General features: G+C 41.1%; 1 protein-coding gene across 2 annotated transcripts; it reads right to left on the bottom strand.

Moving 5' to 3' along the window:
• Positions 1-2,018: 2,018 nt before the first annotated feature.
• Positions 2,019-16,449, bottom strand: PLSCR5 (phospholipid scramblase family member 5). 2 transcript variants are annotated; one of them, XM_066556519.1, is made up of 8 exons: positions 16,360-16,449; positions 13,659-13,810; positions 9,645-9,687; positions 8,589-8,809; positions 7,502-7,663; positions 6,701-6,862; positions 5,728-5,806; positions 2,019-3,319 (listed from the first exon to the last, which is right to left on the bottom strand). In XM_066556519.1, the coding sequence occupies exons 1-7, from the start codon at positions 16,370-16,372 to the stop codon at positions 5,768-5,770; spliced, it is 792 nt and encodes a 263-aa protein (XP_066412616.1). In that variant the 5' UTR covers positions 16,373-16,449; the 3' UTR covers positions 2,019-3,319; positions 5,728-5,767. The 2 variants fall into 2 exon arrangements, with proteins under 2 accessions (XP_066412616.1, XP_066412615.1); XM_066556518.1 differs by lacking the exon at positions 2,019-3,319 and adding an exon at positions 5,589-5,649.
• Between the last annotated feature and the right edge of the window lie 1,874 nt (positions 16,450-18,323).

Consider the following 18,323-nt stretch of genomic DNA (forward strand, 5'->3'; position numbering starts at 1 on the left):
CGGAGGGTGAAATAGACTGCACACCCTAATTCTTGGTGGTATTTCACTCTTCTGTGAGTTTTTATTTCATTTTGTATCAGGCCCTTGAGAGTCTGAAAGCGATAAAAGCAGACATAAAACTCTTCCTAATAGGGAGCCATTTAATTAATTTATTTACCAAATTGTTCATTTAAGTAATGACCCACTTGTCCTAGCTTCTGCTAAACTTGTTTTTGTCTCAACTGTTGCATTTTCAGAGCATTGAAGTGATGCTGCTCTCATATGGTAGGCTTACTTAAGTGAAAACATTTCAGAATCAAAGATTTAAAACTGTCCAAACTCTAAGGAGTTTCTTGGTTGAAATACTAATATTTTTTAAAGTTCTTTGACTTTCAAACCATAATATTTGTAAATTAGTCTTATTTTCAAGGGTTCCAAGCACGGTGTTTGGCAACCCAGTCCTGGGCAACGCCAAAGGCTAAACAATGCACTCCTTGTGGGTCTCTACCCAGGTGTTCTGAGCCTTAATCTACAATTATTTGGAACTAGAGATAGGAGAGGAGATTAAATAAACAAATTCTACAATGGTTTGGTTTGCAATGGACTTAAAGCTCATCTTGTTCCAATCCCCTGCCATGGGCAAGGTCACCTTCCACTATCCCAGGCTGCCCCATCCAGCTTGGCATTGGACACTTCCACAGATGGGGCAGCCACAGCTTCTCTGGGCCACCTGTGACAGAGTTTTACCACCTCACAATAAAGAATTTCTTCCTTGTATCTAATGTAAACCTCCTCTTTTCCCATTTAAAACCATCCCCCCTTGTCTTGTCACTACACACCCTTGCCAAAAGTCCCTCTCCAACTTTCATGTAGCAACTTTAGGTACTGAAAGGTGCCATAACAACCCCAACTCTCTCAGCTTATCACAGAAAGTCCTCTGCATTATTAATTAATTAATCAATTATTAACAAATTGTTTTTTAAAATATTTTCTTAATCCTGTCCTATACACTCAGCACACTGTCCTACACATAATAGCCAAAATATCTCCCCTGGATTTGCATAGTAAATAGGACTTTTTCTCTTTTAAATAAAACAGGATTTTGACACTTTGGGTTCTTCAGGGAGCCCAGAAGAAATATTTAAAAAAATGCTCAAAACTTTCTCTTGAATTCTAGAAAAGTGTGAAACATACAAGGTATCTCTAGTAGCAATCCTTGCTCTGATCCCAGGCTGCATTTCCTTTCTCAGTTCTTGTTGGTATAAATGGGCATTAGCATGACACCTGCTTAAAAGACATGTGGATAGAAAATTAAGACAGTCATAATGTCCAAAATGTACCCAAGGTTCTGCAAGCAATCCATAGATGACTAAGAAAAGACTTTTGCAGCAATACTGGACCTTGACATGTGTACTGTGATATTTCCTTTAGGGCCTTGGGCAACGTGGTCTAGTGAAAAGTGTCCCTGCCCATGGCAGGGAGGTGGAACTCAGTAATCTTTAAGGTTTCTTCCAATCCAAACCATTCTGTGGTTCTATGATCTGGAGGGGGTAGAAAGAGAAAATGCCCATGGTCATTTCTAGATAGAAACAGGTGTTTCTCACAGAGCAATGTCTGTAACAGAAGCTTGCAGGATGTTTCGTGGTTTGGTTGTTGCTGTGTATGGGTTTTCTATACAAAACACCAGAAGTGTAAATAGAGCACTTACCTAATGTGACTGGAACAGAGAAAAACAAATCCTTCAAATGAGTATCTTAAAGTGGAAAAGCACATCAAGGATGAAATGACTTGCAGGTAATTTTTCCTTCAATACTCACCTTGAGTTGAATTAAACTAGGATTTATGATTCTAACACAGAACATACCATTCTAATTTAAAAGAAACCAATACAACAACTGAGGGTCAGAAGGAGGAAATTTCTTTTGTTTTTTGTTTGTTTTTTTTTTTTTTTTCCCAAAACAGCTTCATTTATACAACTCTATTAGAAAATGTCCATTTTGGATCATTTCTCGGTTTGTCTAATCCAACAAATAACCAAATTGACACAAAAATATTTTTTTAATATAATACAGCCAGCAAAGTCTATGAAGAGAAGTACTTTTGCATCCACCAAATTATCAGACAACCAAAGAATATCAGAACTTACAGCAACTCTGTGTCTTCACTCCCTTACAGGAAGTGTCTGATCTTCCCACGGGCAAACCAACTTCTCCCCACGTGCTGGTGCCACCTGGGTTTGTGGCACTACAGTGGATTTCCCCCCCTCTGCCCCAGCACACAGTGACAGACCACCATGACATGACTTTTTCCCACAGAAACCTTCCACTTTTCTAGGTACAGCACCACACAGCACTCTCCTTTACACATGGCACCTTCTGTTTCTGCAGATGGGGAGTGTCCTGGGGCTGGGCTTCTCCTCTGCCCACCTGCAGAAGCTGGAGACATGCTCCAGGTGCAAAAGACTAGGTTGGGTACTGACCAGAGGAGCTCACTTTGTGGTAGACAGTATTCTGCCCATGCCCTGACCAGATCTCATAAAATAACTAATAATTCAGCTGTAAATACAGGCAGGAAAGATAATCCAGTATTGTGTGGCAAAGGTTTCATATCAGACAGAGAAAATGAAATCCTTCAGTTAAGAGCAGAATTTAATTAGAGGTTAAAGGGTATGTTGAACTTCCATCAGCATCCTGGGTGAAAAAAGGATGATGTGTGAAAAGCTAAATACTGTCATAATGAGCTGTTGCTGCCATCTACTGAACACACGGAGTGTGAACTACACAGATTTACCGTTTGGCTACTGATCAGAAATATTTGCTTGGCTGGATAAGGTAAAATTTCTGTTTCTTTAGAGCAATCACGTTTCTTTCTAGATGATATCCAGGACATGAGTTTGCTTTAGAAAAACATTGTGACCCTTTGGGAGATTCTGAATTCTCCTTTGGGACCCACTCCTAGCCCGTGGGGGAACTGGGAATTGTGAACAGTGAGCATATGTAGCTCCCATCATGTGAAACACACTGCTATTCATAAGAAAGAGTAATTAGTTAGAGCTACAGGTTGTTAAGACCTTAAAACACATTAGCTCTTCTTTAGCAACAGCATGCAGAATCCATGCTGAGGGTGGATACCTGCCCTGTGTGGCAGCTGTAGTTCAGAGGAGTGATCTCCCAGCTGGAAAAGCACTGGCAGTGGCATTGAATCTCCACCAGGATGCTGAAGGGTGGCACAGAGGTCAAGCAGCCTGCTGAGAGAGCTCTAAGCACCAAGAGCTGTCCCAGCCCCACTGCTTGTTTTATCCAGGGGATGAGCCTGTTCTTGTATGTCCCAGAAGCTGCCCCTGAGTGTAAACAGAGGCATTCAAACATACTCATATACATACACATTAACAGCAAAAAGCCTTTGAATTAACACAAAACGCAGCAACAAAGTCACTAAGTGTGAGAAATCCCATGTTATCATCTGGTTGGAATTAACTGTAAATTATATGCACATATTGCTTACCTACAAGGTATATACATGGGTGCTCACAGCCAAATTCAGCCCTGTGGGTAAATAAAACCTTATTTGGTGTTGACTTCAATGAGGCTGGACACATTTGCTTAGAGACATCTTTGGCTTGTTAGGGGCCAGAAGAGGACTGGAAGTTTCAGGGGAAAACTGGAAGATAGGTGGGGATCCTGCTCAGCTTAAGGCAATGAATTCAGTCGAGTGTTCAGCCACACACAGCTCAGTAACAGGGCACCAGAGCCAAGATTATGGCTACAGTAACAGTGACTTCTGTCTAAAATGGCAAAGGGATTTAAAGAGACAAAAAAAATAATCTGGTTCTTTTTCTCAGTCTACATTCAGGCATGTGGGAGCTGCATTTGACAGAACGGCACCAGTGTGAGAACAGCAAAAAGCATCCTGTGTTCCGCTGCAAATCCTGTATTCCTCTGCAAATGCTGTATTCCTCTGCAAATTCCGGAATTTCCACACGAGGGAGCCTCTGGCCCACGAAGCTCACAGGGCGCTTCCTCCCGGGAAAGGTGGCAGCAGAGGTTCCCTGCGAGCTCCCAATTCGTGCAGCCTGATTGCGACTGCTATGAGTCACAGCAAGAGCCAGAAGTGAAATGGTTAACAGATAATGATGATTGTCAGAGCTTGTTAACCACAATTATTTTCAAGACATATGTAAATCTGTATAAATACCTAAGTGTGGTATATAATCTAAAACATACTGTTTAAATCTATAAGCATTCCTGAGTTAATTTCACTATGGGAACGTTAGTTGCAACTTCCTGACTTCACTGTGTTTGAATTCATATCCATGAACATTAATTTAAAATTAGTCTAAATATTTGTTGAGAAGTAATCACCTGATAAATTTAGCTCTTTTTCATTTTTATGAATTATTCATTATCTCCTCTCTTTCCGTTGATGTGTTGGTTGTTTTCAAGAATTGAATTACTGGTTGACACTAAAAAAAAAAAAAATTCCAGCATTTCTAGTGATTTGTAAAACGTTGCCCTTAGAAACTTGACTGGTGACTGTGAGAGCAATTGGGTTTGCCACCAATATTTTATGCCACTGGTTTGCTTCTTGAAGAGAGATTTTCAGAGGCATAAGCAAGTTGATACAGCAAACAATTTGCAACAACAGCAAAAAAATCTGTTTATGTCTTGCATATATATCATTCCTACAAAGGAAGCTTGTATTAGCAAAAGTTGGTGGAACTGTTTGGGAACACTGAGGTGTGGTTGCAGAAATGAAGAACCATGTGAAACTGCTGAACTGTGAAAAGCTCCTTCTGCCCAGTCATCACAGAAAATACCTGAGCTTGCCAAAGGAAAAGAATAATTCTATTCCAGGATGGCCTCAGGCAAGTCTGAATGAAAAATTATCAGCCATCAGATATTACAAAGAGCAACAAACCTTTTCAGAAAAGCCTTGAGCAGATGGCAGCAAGGCTCCTTAACCCTGGCTGGTACAAAGGGAAGTGATTTGTGAGCCTCCAGCACACAGAGGACCATCACTCAAACTTTATCTATGGCCTGCCTTCAGTGCAAATAGTGGAAGACCAGATTTTCAGAGTAGAACTTATATTCCCAAGTCTAGGGCTGGAAGTCTAATTTCTGGCTGCCACTCATTAAAACAATCTTTGTCACAAAATTAATTTACTAGCAAACGTAACTTCCACTCTTCCAACTCACTGAAACAGATAACAACTTCAACTTCCCATCGGGTATGTCTTTATATTTGTTACTTTCAAATCAGTTTGCTACTATTAATTAAATAACAAATCAGAAAATTACTTCTAAAATTATAAAAAAGCAAAAGCCCCAGAACACACCCTCATGGGGTTAGAAACTGGTACCAGCACTTGCAAAACATCAAAGGCTTCTCTAAACTTAGACTTTCATCAGTGATGCTGCAAGCCTTCATCTAATCTTTCATGATTTCCCATACAGGAACATCAAAAGAGAAAGAAGAGAATAGCACTGTTCCAAAGCAACAGTGCTCTGTGTGAAAAGTATGTGTTTAGCTATTACACATAAAAAATATAAGTGGGAAATTATTATTTACATGAGACATCTTTTAATAAACATCGTCATTAGCTCCCTGTCTTTTCCTATAAGGAACAAGGATTTTTGCAGTTCAAAATCATGTCCAAAGCTCAAGCGATTTCTGGAAGAAAATGAAAAAGAATTAGAAATGTATAAGCCTTCAAAGCAAGAAGATAAATTTATGTTCATTTTTACCTACTGAAACACATTCTGCATATTTCATTGTTTCTGTCATCTTGTTATAATCCATCCAAAGAGTTTTCAAAGAACATTAAGTCCTACAAATAAACAAACTATGCATTAGATATGGAAGGCACAAAAATGCAAAAATTACTATCAAAAGTCTTACTTGCAAGCTTTTGTTACATAAAGTATTTATATTAGTCAATCACTTTTCATCGCTGCCACTGAGAAACAGTTTTGGAGGGGGCAATCCAAAATCTTAACTGTCATTTCTATCCTACTAAAAGCAAAATTTCTGATTTGTTGTTGGAATTTTAAAGCAAACACTTTTCATTGAATAATTTAAATAGTATTATCATTTTGGTTGTCTCTGATGTAAGTATCACAGATCATTTTGAAACCATTTCATGTTAATACAATTACTTTGGCAAAAGAGCTACACAGCAAATATCAATTTCTAATTCTAGAAAACATGCATCTTAACTTCATATTTACACCTAGCACTGAATATTTACCCCTAGCACTTCTCATATGGTTCTTATGGTTATCTTCACAAGAGAATTTTTGTAGGAATTTTCATGTGACCTGAAGGTCTTACATACAACACTCAACAGAATCGTTGAATTGGTTTGAAATTACCATCAGAAACAATATAACTTTTTTTTTTTTGGTTCATACACTTGTTCAAACACAATAAAGGGTTTGGGGGAGTTTGGTAGGTTTGACATGTATGTTGAGATTCGATTCTGCCATACAAAATATTGAACTGCATGTGTAATACTATTTAAACTGTTTAATAAACAAAAATTTAGGAACATTAAAAAAAACGCTGACATAAAAATTAAAATGTTTTAGTTAATTTATCTTATAGGTACTGGATTTGGTTTTCCAACGCATTTTCATTTTTGTAGTTCTCAGCTGACAGCAAGGGTCCCTTTGGCCCTGGTCTGCACAGCTCTATAGACCTGCCCATCCACCTGCACACTTACAATGAGGAAACAAGCACCAATCATGACTGCCTTGATCCTCACGTCGAGATCCACAGGAACCTGGATCCCAAAGTTGGCGGTGTTGGTGAAGACGTTGTTGACAAATCCAGACCAATACTTGGAAATTTTGCCGATCGTTGTCATCTCATTCAGAGTTTTTACCTGCACAAAGGAAAAACAGGAACAGACATAAATGTAAACAAATCAAGTGCACACTGATGACATCTCCACAGAATTAATGACTGTGTCCTGACATGCTGAGTATGCTATAGTTGTCAGGTTCTCCTTTTATTGTTATTGCTGCGATGTTCTATTAGTGTCAAATTTCCCTTTACGAGTAGCACGCAAGAAAGGGTCTCAAGTTTGGAAATATCAGCATCTTTAGAGCGGACAAAAAGTGGGAGAAAGCAATCTTGAAAGTTTATGACAGTTATGCCTTTCTTTCACAGAGTTGTGGGTTTTTTTCTCTCTCCTGTTTTTTATATTCTCCTAGCCCCACTGCTGTGGACCACTGTCCTCTCAGGGTCAGGCATGTTCTCAATCATGCAGTAATTCACATGTTTCTTACAGTATACTGAAATTTCAGACAATACCCACTGGAGTCTTCTAATTTGGCTAATGAGTTAATAAGTTGATAAACCCAAAAATTCCTTTATGGTTCTTAACTAAAGCAAAGCACTTTGTTCACATCAGAAAACTCTGTTCAGGGTTTCTTCAAGTATCTCCGATTCTCCCTCTCACCTGAGAAATTTATTCAAAGTAGTAAAACTTTTAAATTGTTAACACTTGTACAAAACATACCTCAAAGTCAACATCTTCAAAACAGCCACAGGTTGCATATGGGCCAATTATTTTTAGCACATCTTCTTTACTTTCATTCTGTATGGTGAACTTTGGCAGAAAAGGGTCCCAGTTCTGTACAACATACCCAGCTACTGTACCTGGTGGGGACTGAACTTCTAACTAGCAAACAAAGAAAACAAAAAACGTTTTAGCTGATTGTATCTTAATATATTTTTCCATGATAGTGTATTGTTTATATAATGACAAGATATTTATCTACTGAATACAGTAACATCGTTTTACCAAACATGGAACTGGATATTGCAGAACTGTCTAACAGTGTTGTTAAATACAGTGGACAATACGAAACTCAAAAGCTGCACCAGAAACCAACATGTTACATACAATAAGACTTTATAAAAGCTATGAGCTGGGAAAAAAATGTATTGTATTCAGGCAGTATCCTAGAAGCTTATTTTAAGTAGTTGTATTACCAAAGGACTTTTTCTTTAAAAATCCTGTCAAGGATAAGTGCTAAGAAGGTAAGTGGATGAGCTAACCTGTAAACCATTTTCATAACACAAGAAAGATGTCTGAATAAAGGAGAGTCAAAAAATACAGAGGAAAGACCTGATGCTCTATGGGATTTGCATTTTTCACTCCAAGCAGCTTACTTCCATGTTCTGCCATTTCCCAGAGATACGTGGCCCTGAAGAGGCAGATGCATGGAGCGAAGGCTCAGCCTCCTCAGAGATCTGCTTCCAAGTCCCACCCCCAGATCCCAGTGGCCTTCACAGTTTCCATCCTTCCCCCTCCTGGAGTTCAGTGGGTGATGCAAGGAGCATCTTGGGGTGTCACCTGACTGGAGAGACATCACCAGACACCAAAGCTTTGTGTGGGATGTCAGCAAAGCCAGGTCCCATGGAAGGGAGGAGGCAGAGCCAGGTCCCATGGAAGGGAGGATGGAGGAAGGGAGGGAACAGAACTCAATCATCAAGAGTTGTGTCCACCCATAGGGGGCTGTGAATTCCTGAATTGCTCCCTGCCACCCTGGAGGAGCTGCCCAGCGAGATGCTGGGACAGAGGGCATCAGGGATCCCCTCACCTCCTGCAGGAAGCAGGGGAAGCAGCAGCTGGTGCACCTCAGGGGCCGGATGACGCGGATCACCTCGCGGCCGGCGTTATCCGCGATGCTGATGGTGAAGGCCCGGAGGGGCGCGCACAGCTTGCGGTCAAAGCAGCCGTTCTCTTCCACTGCAAAGTAAACTCTCTGTCCCAAGGGGTTCTTTATCTCGTATTTGCTGGAGGTCTCTGTGCCAAGTATGGCTAATAAAGCAAAACAAGCAGAATGTTAACTTAACATAATCTTTGTTATTACTTTAGTATAATGTTAGTGTGTATATATATATGAGCATTTATTTTAGAAGTCTATGACAAAGATTTTTTTTAAATTGTTTTGAAGTAGCAACACAAAGAAAATATACAGGGAAATAATAATGCCAGGTCTGTATTTTGAAGGAATTAATTCAGAGTTTGATTTGCTGTACACTAAAGTACGTATCGCAACAGAGAATTCAGATCCTGAGTTTTTGGTATGGGCTTTTTCTGGGTTTATCATCTGTGAAAAGTAACATCCTGAGACTACCCCACCTCAGTGAAAAGGTTATTTGAGAATCAGGCCAAAACCATTCTGAATGGGAGAAATACATTCTACAGTATTTTACTGGTAGTAAAATTTTACAGTATTTAATACTTGTTCGTTACTTTGAAATTCTGAGAAACTAAATAATTATAAAATCTTTTGCTTAATTTTATGTTTTCTGTCCTTCGTTTCTCTCTTTGCCTTGTTTCTCGTAGTATGTTACTTATTGTTAGATAAATGTTTCCATTGAAAGAGGGTTAAGCTTTAACAACACTGAGAGGGAAGTGTCTGAGGGAGAGAATTTGGGACATTTGTAGAGACTACTCATCCCTCAGTGTTTTGCTGCAGAACAGGCAAACAATAAAGTGAGCCTTCCCCACCCTATCACTGCATAACAGCCTGACACAGGGCAGCAGGAGGGTTCACAGTCACTTCAGTGAGCTGGGGGCAAGACTTGGATGGCTTTTGGGGACACCCATGTACCAGCACTGCTAAAGGGTGACAAGGATTGCACCATACCTTCCAGAAGATCCACTTGCTGATGAATAATTATCTGGTCCAGCTGCTTAAAAAAAATAAACAAGATGGTGGGTCTTGGATAGGTCTGGAGCCACTAATGGTCCCATGTCTATTTTTATTGCTCATCTTCCTGTGATTAAGATTTCTTTCCTTACACAGGTGCGCAGGTTTTGTGCCTGAAGGATATCTCAAGTCACACTTTGGACTTCACTATGAAATTATAGCTGAGGAATGTGACATTAGGTGCTGTGGCCTTGTAATTCACCCACACGCTTAAAGAAAAATAATCCTCACTGGGGGAATAAGGCAGACAAAAGAAACAGAAAGCAGAATTCACTCTTGCTCCCGTTGCTCTCCTTGTCAGAGGGGAAGTTCCTCACCCCAAACCCAAGGCTGGTGCTGGGCACCATGGCAGCACAGGAGTGAATGATCCTGGGCTCAGGGTCAAAATGTGCAGTGGCCACATCCCAAAGGACCTTGCTGGAGCAGCCCAGCAGGGCAGGCAGGGGATGCCAACGGTGGCACAAGCCAGCTTTAACGCTCTGATCTCAGGAACACAAGCCCTGCACCCCGAATCTGGCCAATGGTCATGCCAGAGTGCCAGAATGAGCAAAACAACAATGAAACACTCAGCTGGCTAAAAATGTCTTTTACAAATATCTTTGTAACCACGAGCTGGTTACAAATGCAGGAGAAAAACTGCTTGCCATGATACCTAGCTTTGCTGTGCTTATCGTCCCTCCAACATTATTCTTTCGTGGAGAACAGTTGTTAGCATTATAAAACCAGCAAGACTTAATTCCAGTCTACCTTTCAGTTTTATGTGACTTTTTATGCCTGTTTTATGTGACAGTTTTAGGCTTTACCAATCTCTTTTCAGTAATTTTTCTGTAAACTCCTGATGAAGAAACGCTTGGCACAGGGTTTTGTCCTTACTCACAGCTGCAGACACAAAGCACACAGCAACCTTCTGAGACCAGCATGGCACAGCTCTCCAGAGCCTGGATATTTTAAATTTGATAAATCTTGCCTGGTACATACTCAAACTGTTGCAGACATTTGTCACTTCTTGTCAGCTCCTGCAGCTAGTTCAGGCTGCAAGGAGAAGCTGGGAAAAGGAGGAACTTCTTAATCCCTTTCATTAATCTCGGAAATGTGCATGCCAGTAATTGAAATAATAAAAAATATTTAGACGTAAAAATATTCTCCCAAGAATCTTTGCTGTTTGTTGTTTGGGTCTCATGAGAGAGCTCTTGGAGCTCATGGGAAGGGCTCTGCTGATGGAAAGACAATAAAAAAAGTTAAAGATGGTAGAGCTATTTTAATATTTTAGTATTTATTTTAACATGGATTTCTTTTTCCCATGTAGTCTTTCACAGGGAAAAGAAAACTAATGACCCTGAATTGTTAAAAGCTTTGAGTGATTTTGGTCGATTGGTTTGCTGTGCACAATGTATAAACAATGTTGAGACAACACAGCAGTAGCACTTGTAATCCCAGTTTTGCCTTTCACTGGTTTCTGCAGGGCAGTTATTCTGCTGCATTTTTATTGGGGCACTTGTGGATTGAGGGAATTCTGCACTTGCATTTGAAAGCACTCAAAGCCCTTTGGCTTAACAAGGGTCTGGTCCCCTTCAGCTCAGATATGTTAAAATTCCTTATACGCAGCTAATTCTCAGTATTCACTTCTATGGGCATCAAATTTACATTTAATCAGTCTAACCAAGTCTAAACAAAGAAGCTTTTTACAAAAGTAGTTAAACCTGAGTGGTGGCACAACATGCAGTTGAAATACTCAAAACATTCTTCTCCAAGGTTTTACCTGTCTATTCCTGCTGTGGGAAAAAGCTCATTTGATTTTTGTTATGGTCACTGAACTACTCTTTGAGCTATGGCTGTAATCTGGAAGACAGTAATGAAGTTTAGGTAACTTTTTTCTGTAGGAAGTTATTAAAGCGTCATAGAAAGCTGATGTGTTTGCTGAGGCAGAAGCAGTTTTTTGCCCTTCTCTGGTGCACCTCAAGAATCAGAATGATTCCTTCACCTGAACTCACTCTGGGTGTGGATCTGCAGAGTGGAATGTTGCTGGCTGGCCTTTACCTACAGGACATACATTTTCCTTTCCTCTCATCCAATTTAGAATAATTTGTTGCTATTTAGAATAAGATTGTAGGGATCTCTCTGAGACTGACTAAATTTGGATTCTTGTATCACAATCAAATATGTCATGGTCTTATTGAGAAATACATTCAGCTTTCTCAAATCTATCCAGTTCTCTTGCCCAATCCTGCTGGAGAACGTAATTTCTATTTGTTATTCTGTATTTATTCACAGCCACTCTCTATATAATCTTTCTTCTAGTAACGAAATTCTATAGATCAAATATGTCTCTTTCCCACAGTTTGTTTACTCTCCTAGGCACTCAGTACGGTTCCCTCTCCAATACTGCTGTTTTCAGTCTACAGATAACACAGATGGAGTCTTGTTTTAAAGAAGGTTCTCTGCTCCCTGTGCACTTCCAGTAGCACCTCTCTGTGCCTGTTTCCAAGAGTTTGGACCCTCTTTTCCCCAATGCACACAGCACCAGAATGAAACACAGTCTTTTAGAAATCTTCCCAGTAGCATAAATAATTTCCAAGTTCTGCTAGAAACATCTTCATTCAAGCATTTAATTCTGTGAAAATCTCTTAGTCCATGAGGATAAATCCAAAGGGATTACACCTGCAGCTGTGAATCCCGCGTGCATTCTGCAGGCAGCCCTGCTGGTGGGACCTCCTTTATCCTATCCTCCATCCTATCCTCCATCTATCCTCCATCCATCCTGAAGGAGCCCCTTTCATTAGCCACAGGGCCAGTGTGGCTCCAGCATCACACACCAAAAGGTTCTGCAGCACATGGAAACTCGAGCTGTGGGAACATGCCAGCCAGCAGCACTGCACACACGCTTCCCGCTTTTCAGACTGCAGAGAGAACTGAGAATCCTTAGCAAGGGCTGCAGCACAGGCCAAGAACAGGCATGAATGAGGTCTTCAGTTCCAGCTCTAGCTCTGAGAGTGACCTGCGCTCCTTTGTCTTAACATCAGATGCAAAGCTTCTATAAAATGGAGTGACAGTATTTGCTTGCCTGACCTGTCTGGGTAAATCTGAAGTGCAATTTATGTTCATACAGGAGCCTGAATATGTTACTTGCCAAGTACTGACTAGCACAATCTCTTTTAGACTAAAAAAATGTAGCTTCCACAGTCTGTAAGCAAATGCTTGTGTAATTGACAACACATATCATTTTGTGCTCAGGCATCTTGAAATGAAACTCATCACTCCACATGAAAGACTGCTTCTGAAGAGTTCTCCATTTCATTACTATCTAGGTAACTTAGCTCCAAATATAAAATACATTCAATTTCTGCTTCTATACAAAACTAGCAGAAATGTGTGCCTAAAATACATATCTTGAGTGAAGTAAACATTTCCCAGCATCACCAAAATGCAAACACAGCAGAGGTGTATCAGAATCATGATCTGACTATGCTGGGGGCCTGGCACAGGGCATGTGACACCTTACTCAGCATGTAAGAGTGGAGCAGAGCTGCAGACCATCAGTGCTCTGAGCTCCAGGAGCTGAGAGATTTCCCAGAGCAAAAGGGACAGCCACATGTTTAGCAGTAGGATGGAGAAGAGTTAAGCATTCATTTTTCTTCCCCACCTATGATCCACTTCTCTGCCTCCATTTTCAAGCATTTTCCTCTCTCAGGTATTATCACTTTCTTCCTCACACCGAGTTAATGTCAGTTTGCAGCCACTCAGACTTATGCTCATCTAATTTCTATAAAATGAATGGCAAGCTTCTTTCTCCTATGTTCCTTATCTCATAGTAATATCAAACAACAAAAAAGCCTCTCCATCTCAACCTACCCTGCCCCCAAGAGGAAAAACCCAAACAACCTCAACCCCCAGGGTATCAAAGCAACATAAAAGGAAAACATAACAATTCTAACAGTCAGAAAGATTCAGGACCTGGTTCAGGTACTCCAGACCAGGTGGCAAATTATGAGTGTGTGATGCTTGCTTCCAGAGACTTGTTGGTTCAACAGGCGTATTCTGCTGAGGAGTGTCAGAAGAACCAGGGAGGTAATCCTTAAAGATTAGTTTGGTTTGTCCCTGAGATTCTGCAGAAAAAAAAAAAAGAGAAAAAATGCAGAAATATCAGGACCAAGGAATAGCTAGGAGCTTCTTGGATCAAAGCTGGAACAATAACATCATTCTGTATGTGATTGTATCAGTACTTCAGGTCAGGACCCAAAAGGAATCTCCTGATTGTCCAACACATCGAGCACTGATTATAAAGCTGCCTTGGGATATGCAAAGGGGAATCACTGCAAAGAGGAATCACTGCAGATGAAGTTAAATCAGGAGTTGTGGTTTTGGAGGGCACCTGATCTGCTCTGACAGCTGGTGAGCACAGAGCCTGTGTGGCAAGGCTGGAGCTGGCCTGGACTCACACTCAGGGTGGCCAGAAGCCCTCAGCACAGGCTGCCCAGCCCTGCTCCCTGTGAGCTGCCCCATGGGCCAGTGTGTCCTGAGCTGTTGAGGGCTGGCTCCCAGCAAGATGCTTCCCAGCATCCTGAGGGCACCCATAATTTCTCTTAATTAGAGATAACCTTCCCAGGGATCTCAGATTCCCCAAGCTGGATATTACAACCCTGATATCAAAGTCTACACAGCCTCTTATAGTGTATTATTCATTATTATCTTAATGAATGGATCAGACATCATTATGCTGGGTTTTCTGGTTTGCTACCACAAGAAGTCCTTTAGGGCACAGTGATGGTGACCTTGGCCAGGGCTGTGAAGGCAATGAGAGCATTTACTGCCAGAGGCACCTGTAAATGCACTCTGCTCCACAGGCACAGGCACCTTCTCCCACAGCACAGGGAGCACCTTAACCACTGGACTGCCAAAAAATTCCTGCTAGTTTTTCCAGGTACACTGTTCCTTGGCCTTCAGCAACACTGGTTCTGCAGGAACCAGGAGGAGCAAACTGAAGCTCTCCCCATCCAAATGGCAAATCCTTGTATTGAGCTGAGCCCGTGTGATTTGGCAGGAAAGCAGTCCCCAAAATGATCGTTTTTATCACATGTGACAATACTTAGACACAATGGGATTTGAGGTCCAGAAGGAATTTTGGCTCTAAGTCTGAATCTCTTTTTGCTATTGTGCGTTTAAATGAGATCTTTTAGTATTATTTGAACTCGCTGTGAAAGATTCATCATTCAATCATATTTTGATCTTAATTTGTCTTTGCAGCCACTGCTTTCTTTCAAAGTCTGAGACCACAGGAAGAAGTAACCCCTTTGAATTTGTTGCTGGCTTTTAAAAATGTATAACTGGGTAATAAATATTTTATATCCTCTTCTGCATCATTTTACCTCACAGGGTTCTGTTACTGCCGTAACTCTTGTTGTTACATGAAATGCCACGAAGTAGCCCAGTGTAAGTGTTATTCTTGAATAATAAAGAGGGAAAAAAGACAACAAATTGCAGTTCTACCTGTCAAATTTTAAGCTATACAAAAACCAAACAGTAAATACATTAAATATTAATGACAATATGAGCTAGTCTGACACTTTGTCTATTTTTGTGTATGATTCCCATTTCATTGCTAGCATGGAGAACCTTAAAAGTTACCATATGATACAGTGAGTATTCTGTACAAACATAATTTGTAGAGTTGCATATTCCTGAAAGAGGTGAATTGTCAGTTTCTTCATACTAAAAATCATATTCCACACCATTACTATTTAACCATTTTTCCTAACTGATATACAGGAAAAATATGCAAAACCACATTTCTCTTAAATGGCTAAAGCTAAACAAAATTTAAAACAAAAAACTCTATATTGCAAGAGTAAAACAAGGTTGCAAAACCTGCCTGCTCCTGTGTACCTTTTAGTGTTCTAATGCAGAATGGCTTGAGTGTTTCAGGGAAAGAAGGAGGGATAAACATTTGGCAAACATAGTGAGACTTTTGCTGAAACTCCCAGGGCCAACACATGCCTCTGCACATGCCTACAGAATGACCTCCATGGAGTTGCACTCAAGAGAAAAAGATTTGTATCTTTCTGCTTAGATGAAGCATTTGCAAACCTGGAGAAAATGAATTGTGAAGGCTGCTTAGATCAAATGCTGCACGTTTGCCCATTGCCCTGAGTAATCAATGGCTACTGCTGAAGTCAGTACGTGACAGACACGCCCAAAGAGGAGTATTCTGATTAAATTCGGTTATTCTTCAGTTATTATTCTTCATAGGGGGGTTGTCAGGTCTCTGGCCAGTTTTGAATGCTATTTTCGAAGTGAAATAGGGAAGAAGTGTGCAAAAATAGTGACACCCTTGGCTCAGTACCCACCCTTGCCAGGCATTCTGTACCAACAGATTTAAGCACCAAGATACCAAGACTAAATTTTCTGACTGAATGCAGAGGCTAACATTTTATAATATATTTTATTCAAATAACATCCTACTATAGATTTTAGTCTCCTTAGGAGCCTCTTGCATGCTGGATGCTGAAAAATTAAAGGAAGACAAAACAACTGTGCTTTGACTGATGTGGTTTTATCCTGAAACCCTCATTACATCAGACTGCTGATTGCTGGAAAGGCACAAGACTGTGGTTTTCTGTAAACACGATCTAAAAATATAGACTACAGATGCACTTACCTTGAGAGGCCATGAAGCTTCCTGAGTTACTTCTTCAAAGGAAGCCGGGTTAAAAGAAAGGGCTTTTCTTGTTGCAGCAAATAAAACAAGGCTCACAGCATGCACAGGACTTCAGAGGGTGTCTGTGTCCAGGCTATCGCCGGCAGAGCGCGGCGGGAGCGGCACCGAGCGCTGCGCGGCCGCGGGGGGAGCGCCCGGACCCTGCACCCATCCGTGCTGGGGAGAGAGGGAAAAGAGCTCAGCCAGCACTCAGAGACAAAGCTGCAGCGTGCCCACCGCCTAAACGAGCACCTTAGAACCAAAATCCTGCTTTATGATGTCTGTGGTTATTCTGAGAATATAAAGATTCTGCTTTTAGTTCAGTGTTTGTGTCTCCACTTTTTCAGGCTATCCGGTAAAGACAGAGGAGCCAATGAAGTTGTGGATAGCTCATCCCCAGAAGTGTTTAAAGCCAGCTCTGAGCCCCCTGGTCCAGGGAAATCTGTGCCTGTCCAAGTCAGGGGGTTTGGAACGAGATCATCTTAAAGGTCCCTTCTAACTCGGGTCACTCTATGATTCTATGATTTCCCTACAGCCCACCCCAGTGAACATTTTCCGTGCACAGAGCAGGAAAAGCCGTCTTGGATTTCTCACTGGATTCCATCCATGTAACGTTAGCCAGAGGATGTCCTCCAAGGGATGCCATGCCTACACCCAGTCCCAGAAAATCATCCTGCACATTCATTCCTCCACCACCATGCCCCCACAACACATCCACACAGGACTCTGCTGATCCCTGTGAGGTGGTTGAACTGAGTTTGGAGAACTGAAATAGTCTGGCAGTGTTTGTCCTAGACAAGCACTGTACAAAATGGGAACATATATAATTACCCTCATTGCAGTGGGAGGAAAAGATGAGGAGAAGAAAGGAGGGTAATGTTCACTTACCAGCTCATATTCCTGCCTTGAGTGCCCAAGTTGCTGTGGAAATCATCAGGCAGATGTGATCTGCAGGCAGCTGGGATGCACGACTGCAAGAATGGCAGAGCCTATGCACAGAGCCCAGCAGAGAGCCCAGCAGAGCACAGGGAGGTGCTGGGGACCATTTCCTGTCCTCTTTGCTACTGCAAGTTGCACTGGTTTGAATCTATCTGAAGTACGGTTGAGCAGAATAAATTCCAGAGTTTACAGCTCAGGAAGATGCTGATGAGAATTCTCTGAAGGAAGAAGACCAAAAACCCATCCCAAAAAACCCCAAAATCATACAGAACCTTATTTTCATAGACTAAAGTAGCAAATGCAAGAGCCTCAGATCTACTCATGGATTTGGCTGCATGAAGTTTCCCAGGAGTTTATCACTGCCTGCTTGAGAACTCCCTGGGTGCAGTGGCAAGCACAACCCAACCCAGGAGCCAGACCCTGCTGTGCTCAACCTGGAATCAACCAGAGAAGTAACAGAGACAAACGTTTTGGTGATTGAAAAATAGGTTCTGAACAAATCCTTTTGGATTAGGAGGGAAGTTTGACATAACTGGAAATAAAAATTAAGAATGACCAAAAGTTTTTGCTTCCTTTCTCCCTGTCAAGGATGGGCTTTTTGGAGCAGAGGCTCTAATCCAGAGAGCAGACACAAAGCCTAAAAAAAAGAAGAAAAAGTACAGGGAAAGCTCTGGATAAATATAGTAAACATATCTCTTAAAATGATAGATGAGCATTCAAATGAGATGGCACTCAATTATCTCTAAAAATTAATAAAGACTTATTTTACCTCCCAGAAAATTATAGGGCAAAAAAAGTCCCAGTAATTCTGTCACTACATAAAACAGTCATAATACATTAAGAAAAGTTCCTCAAACAGACAAAACACATTTAAAAATATATGCTGAAAAGAGAAGTTTATAAAGCATTTTTTGAGAAGTCCAAGTGATTTGTTTGCTGACCCAGGCTCTGCCCAAGAGCTGCCCTGGCAGCACAGGCAGCCTCCC

This window comes from Molothrus aeneus, chromosome 10, assembly GCF_037042795.1.
Source record: "Molothrus aeneus isolate 106 chromosome 10, BPBGC_Maene_1.0, whole genome shotgun sequence".
In the NCBI taxonomy this organism is placed as follows: Eukaryota; Metazoa; Chordata; class Aves; order Passeriformes; family Icteridae; genus Molothrus; species Molothrus aeneus.

Excerpts from the sequence above, each read along its gene's own strand:
- PLSCR5 (XM_066556519.1), bottom strand. Across the intron at positions 9,688-13,658 it reads GTCTGGAGTACCTGAACCAG|CTGGACCAGATAATTATTCA; the intron begins GTCCTGAATCTT and ends TTTTTTAAGCAG. Across the intron at positions 5,807-6,700 it reads TTGGTGCTTGTTTCCTCATT|GACTTAATGTTCTTTGAAAA; the intron begins GTAAGTGTGCAG and ends GTTTATTTGTAG.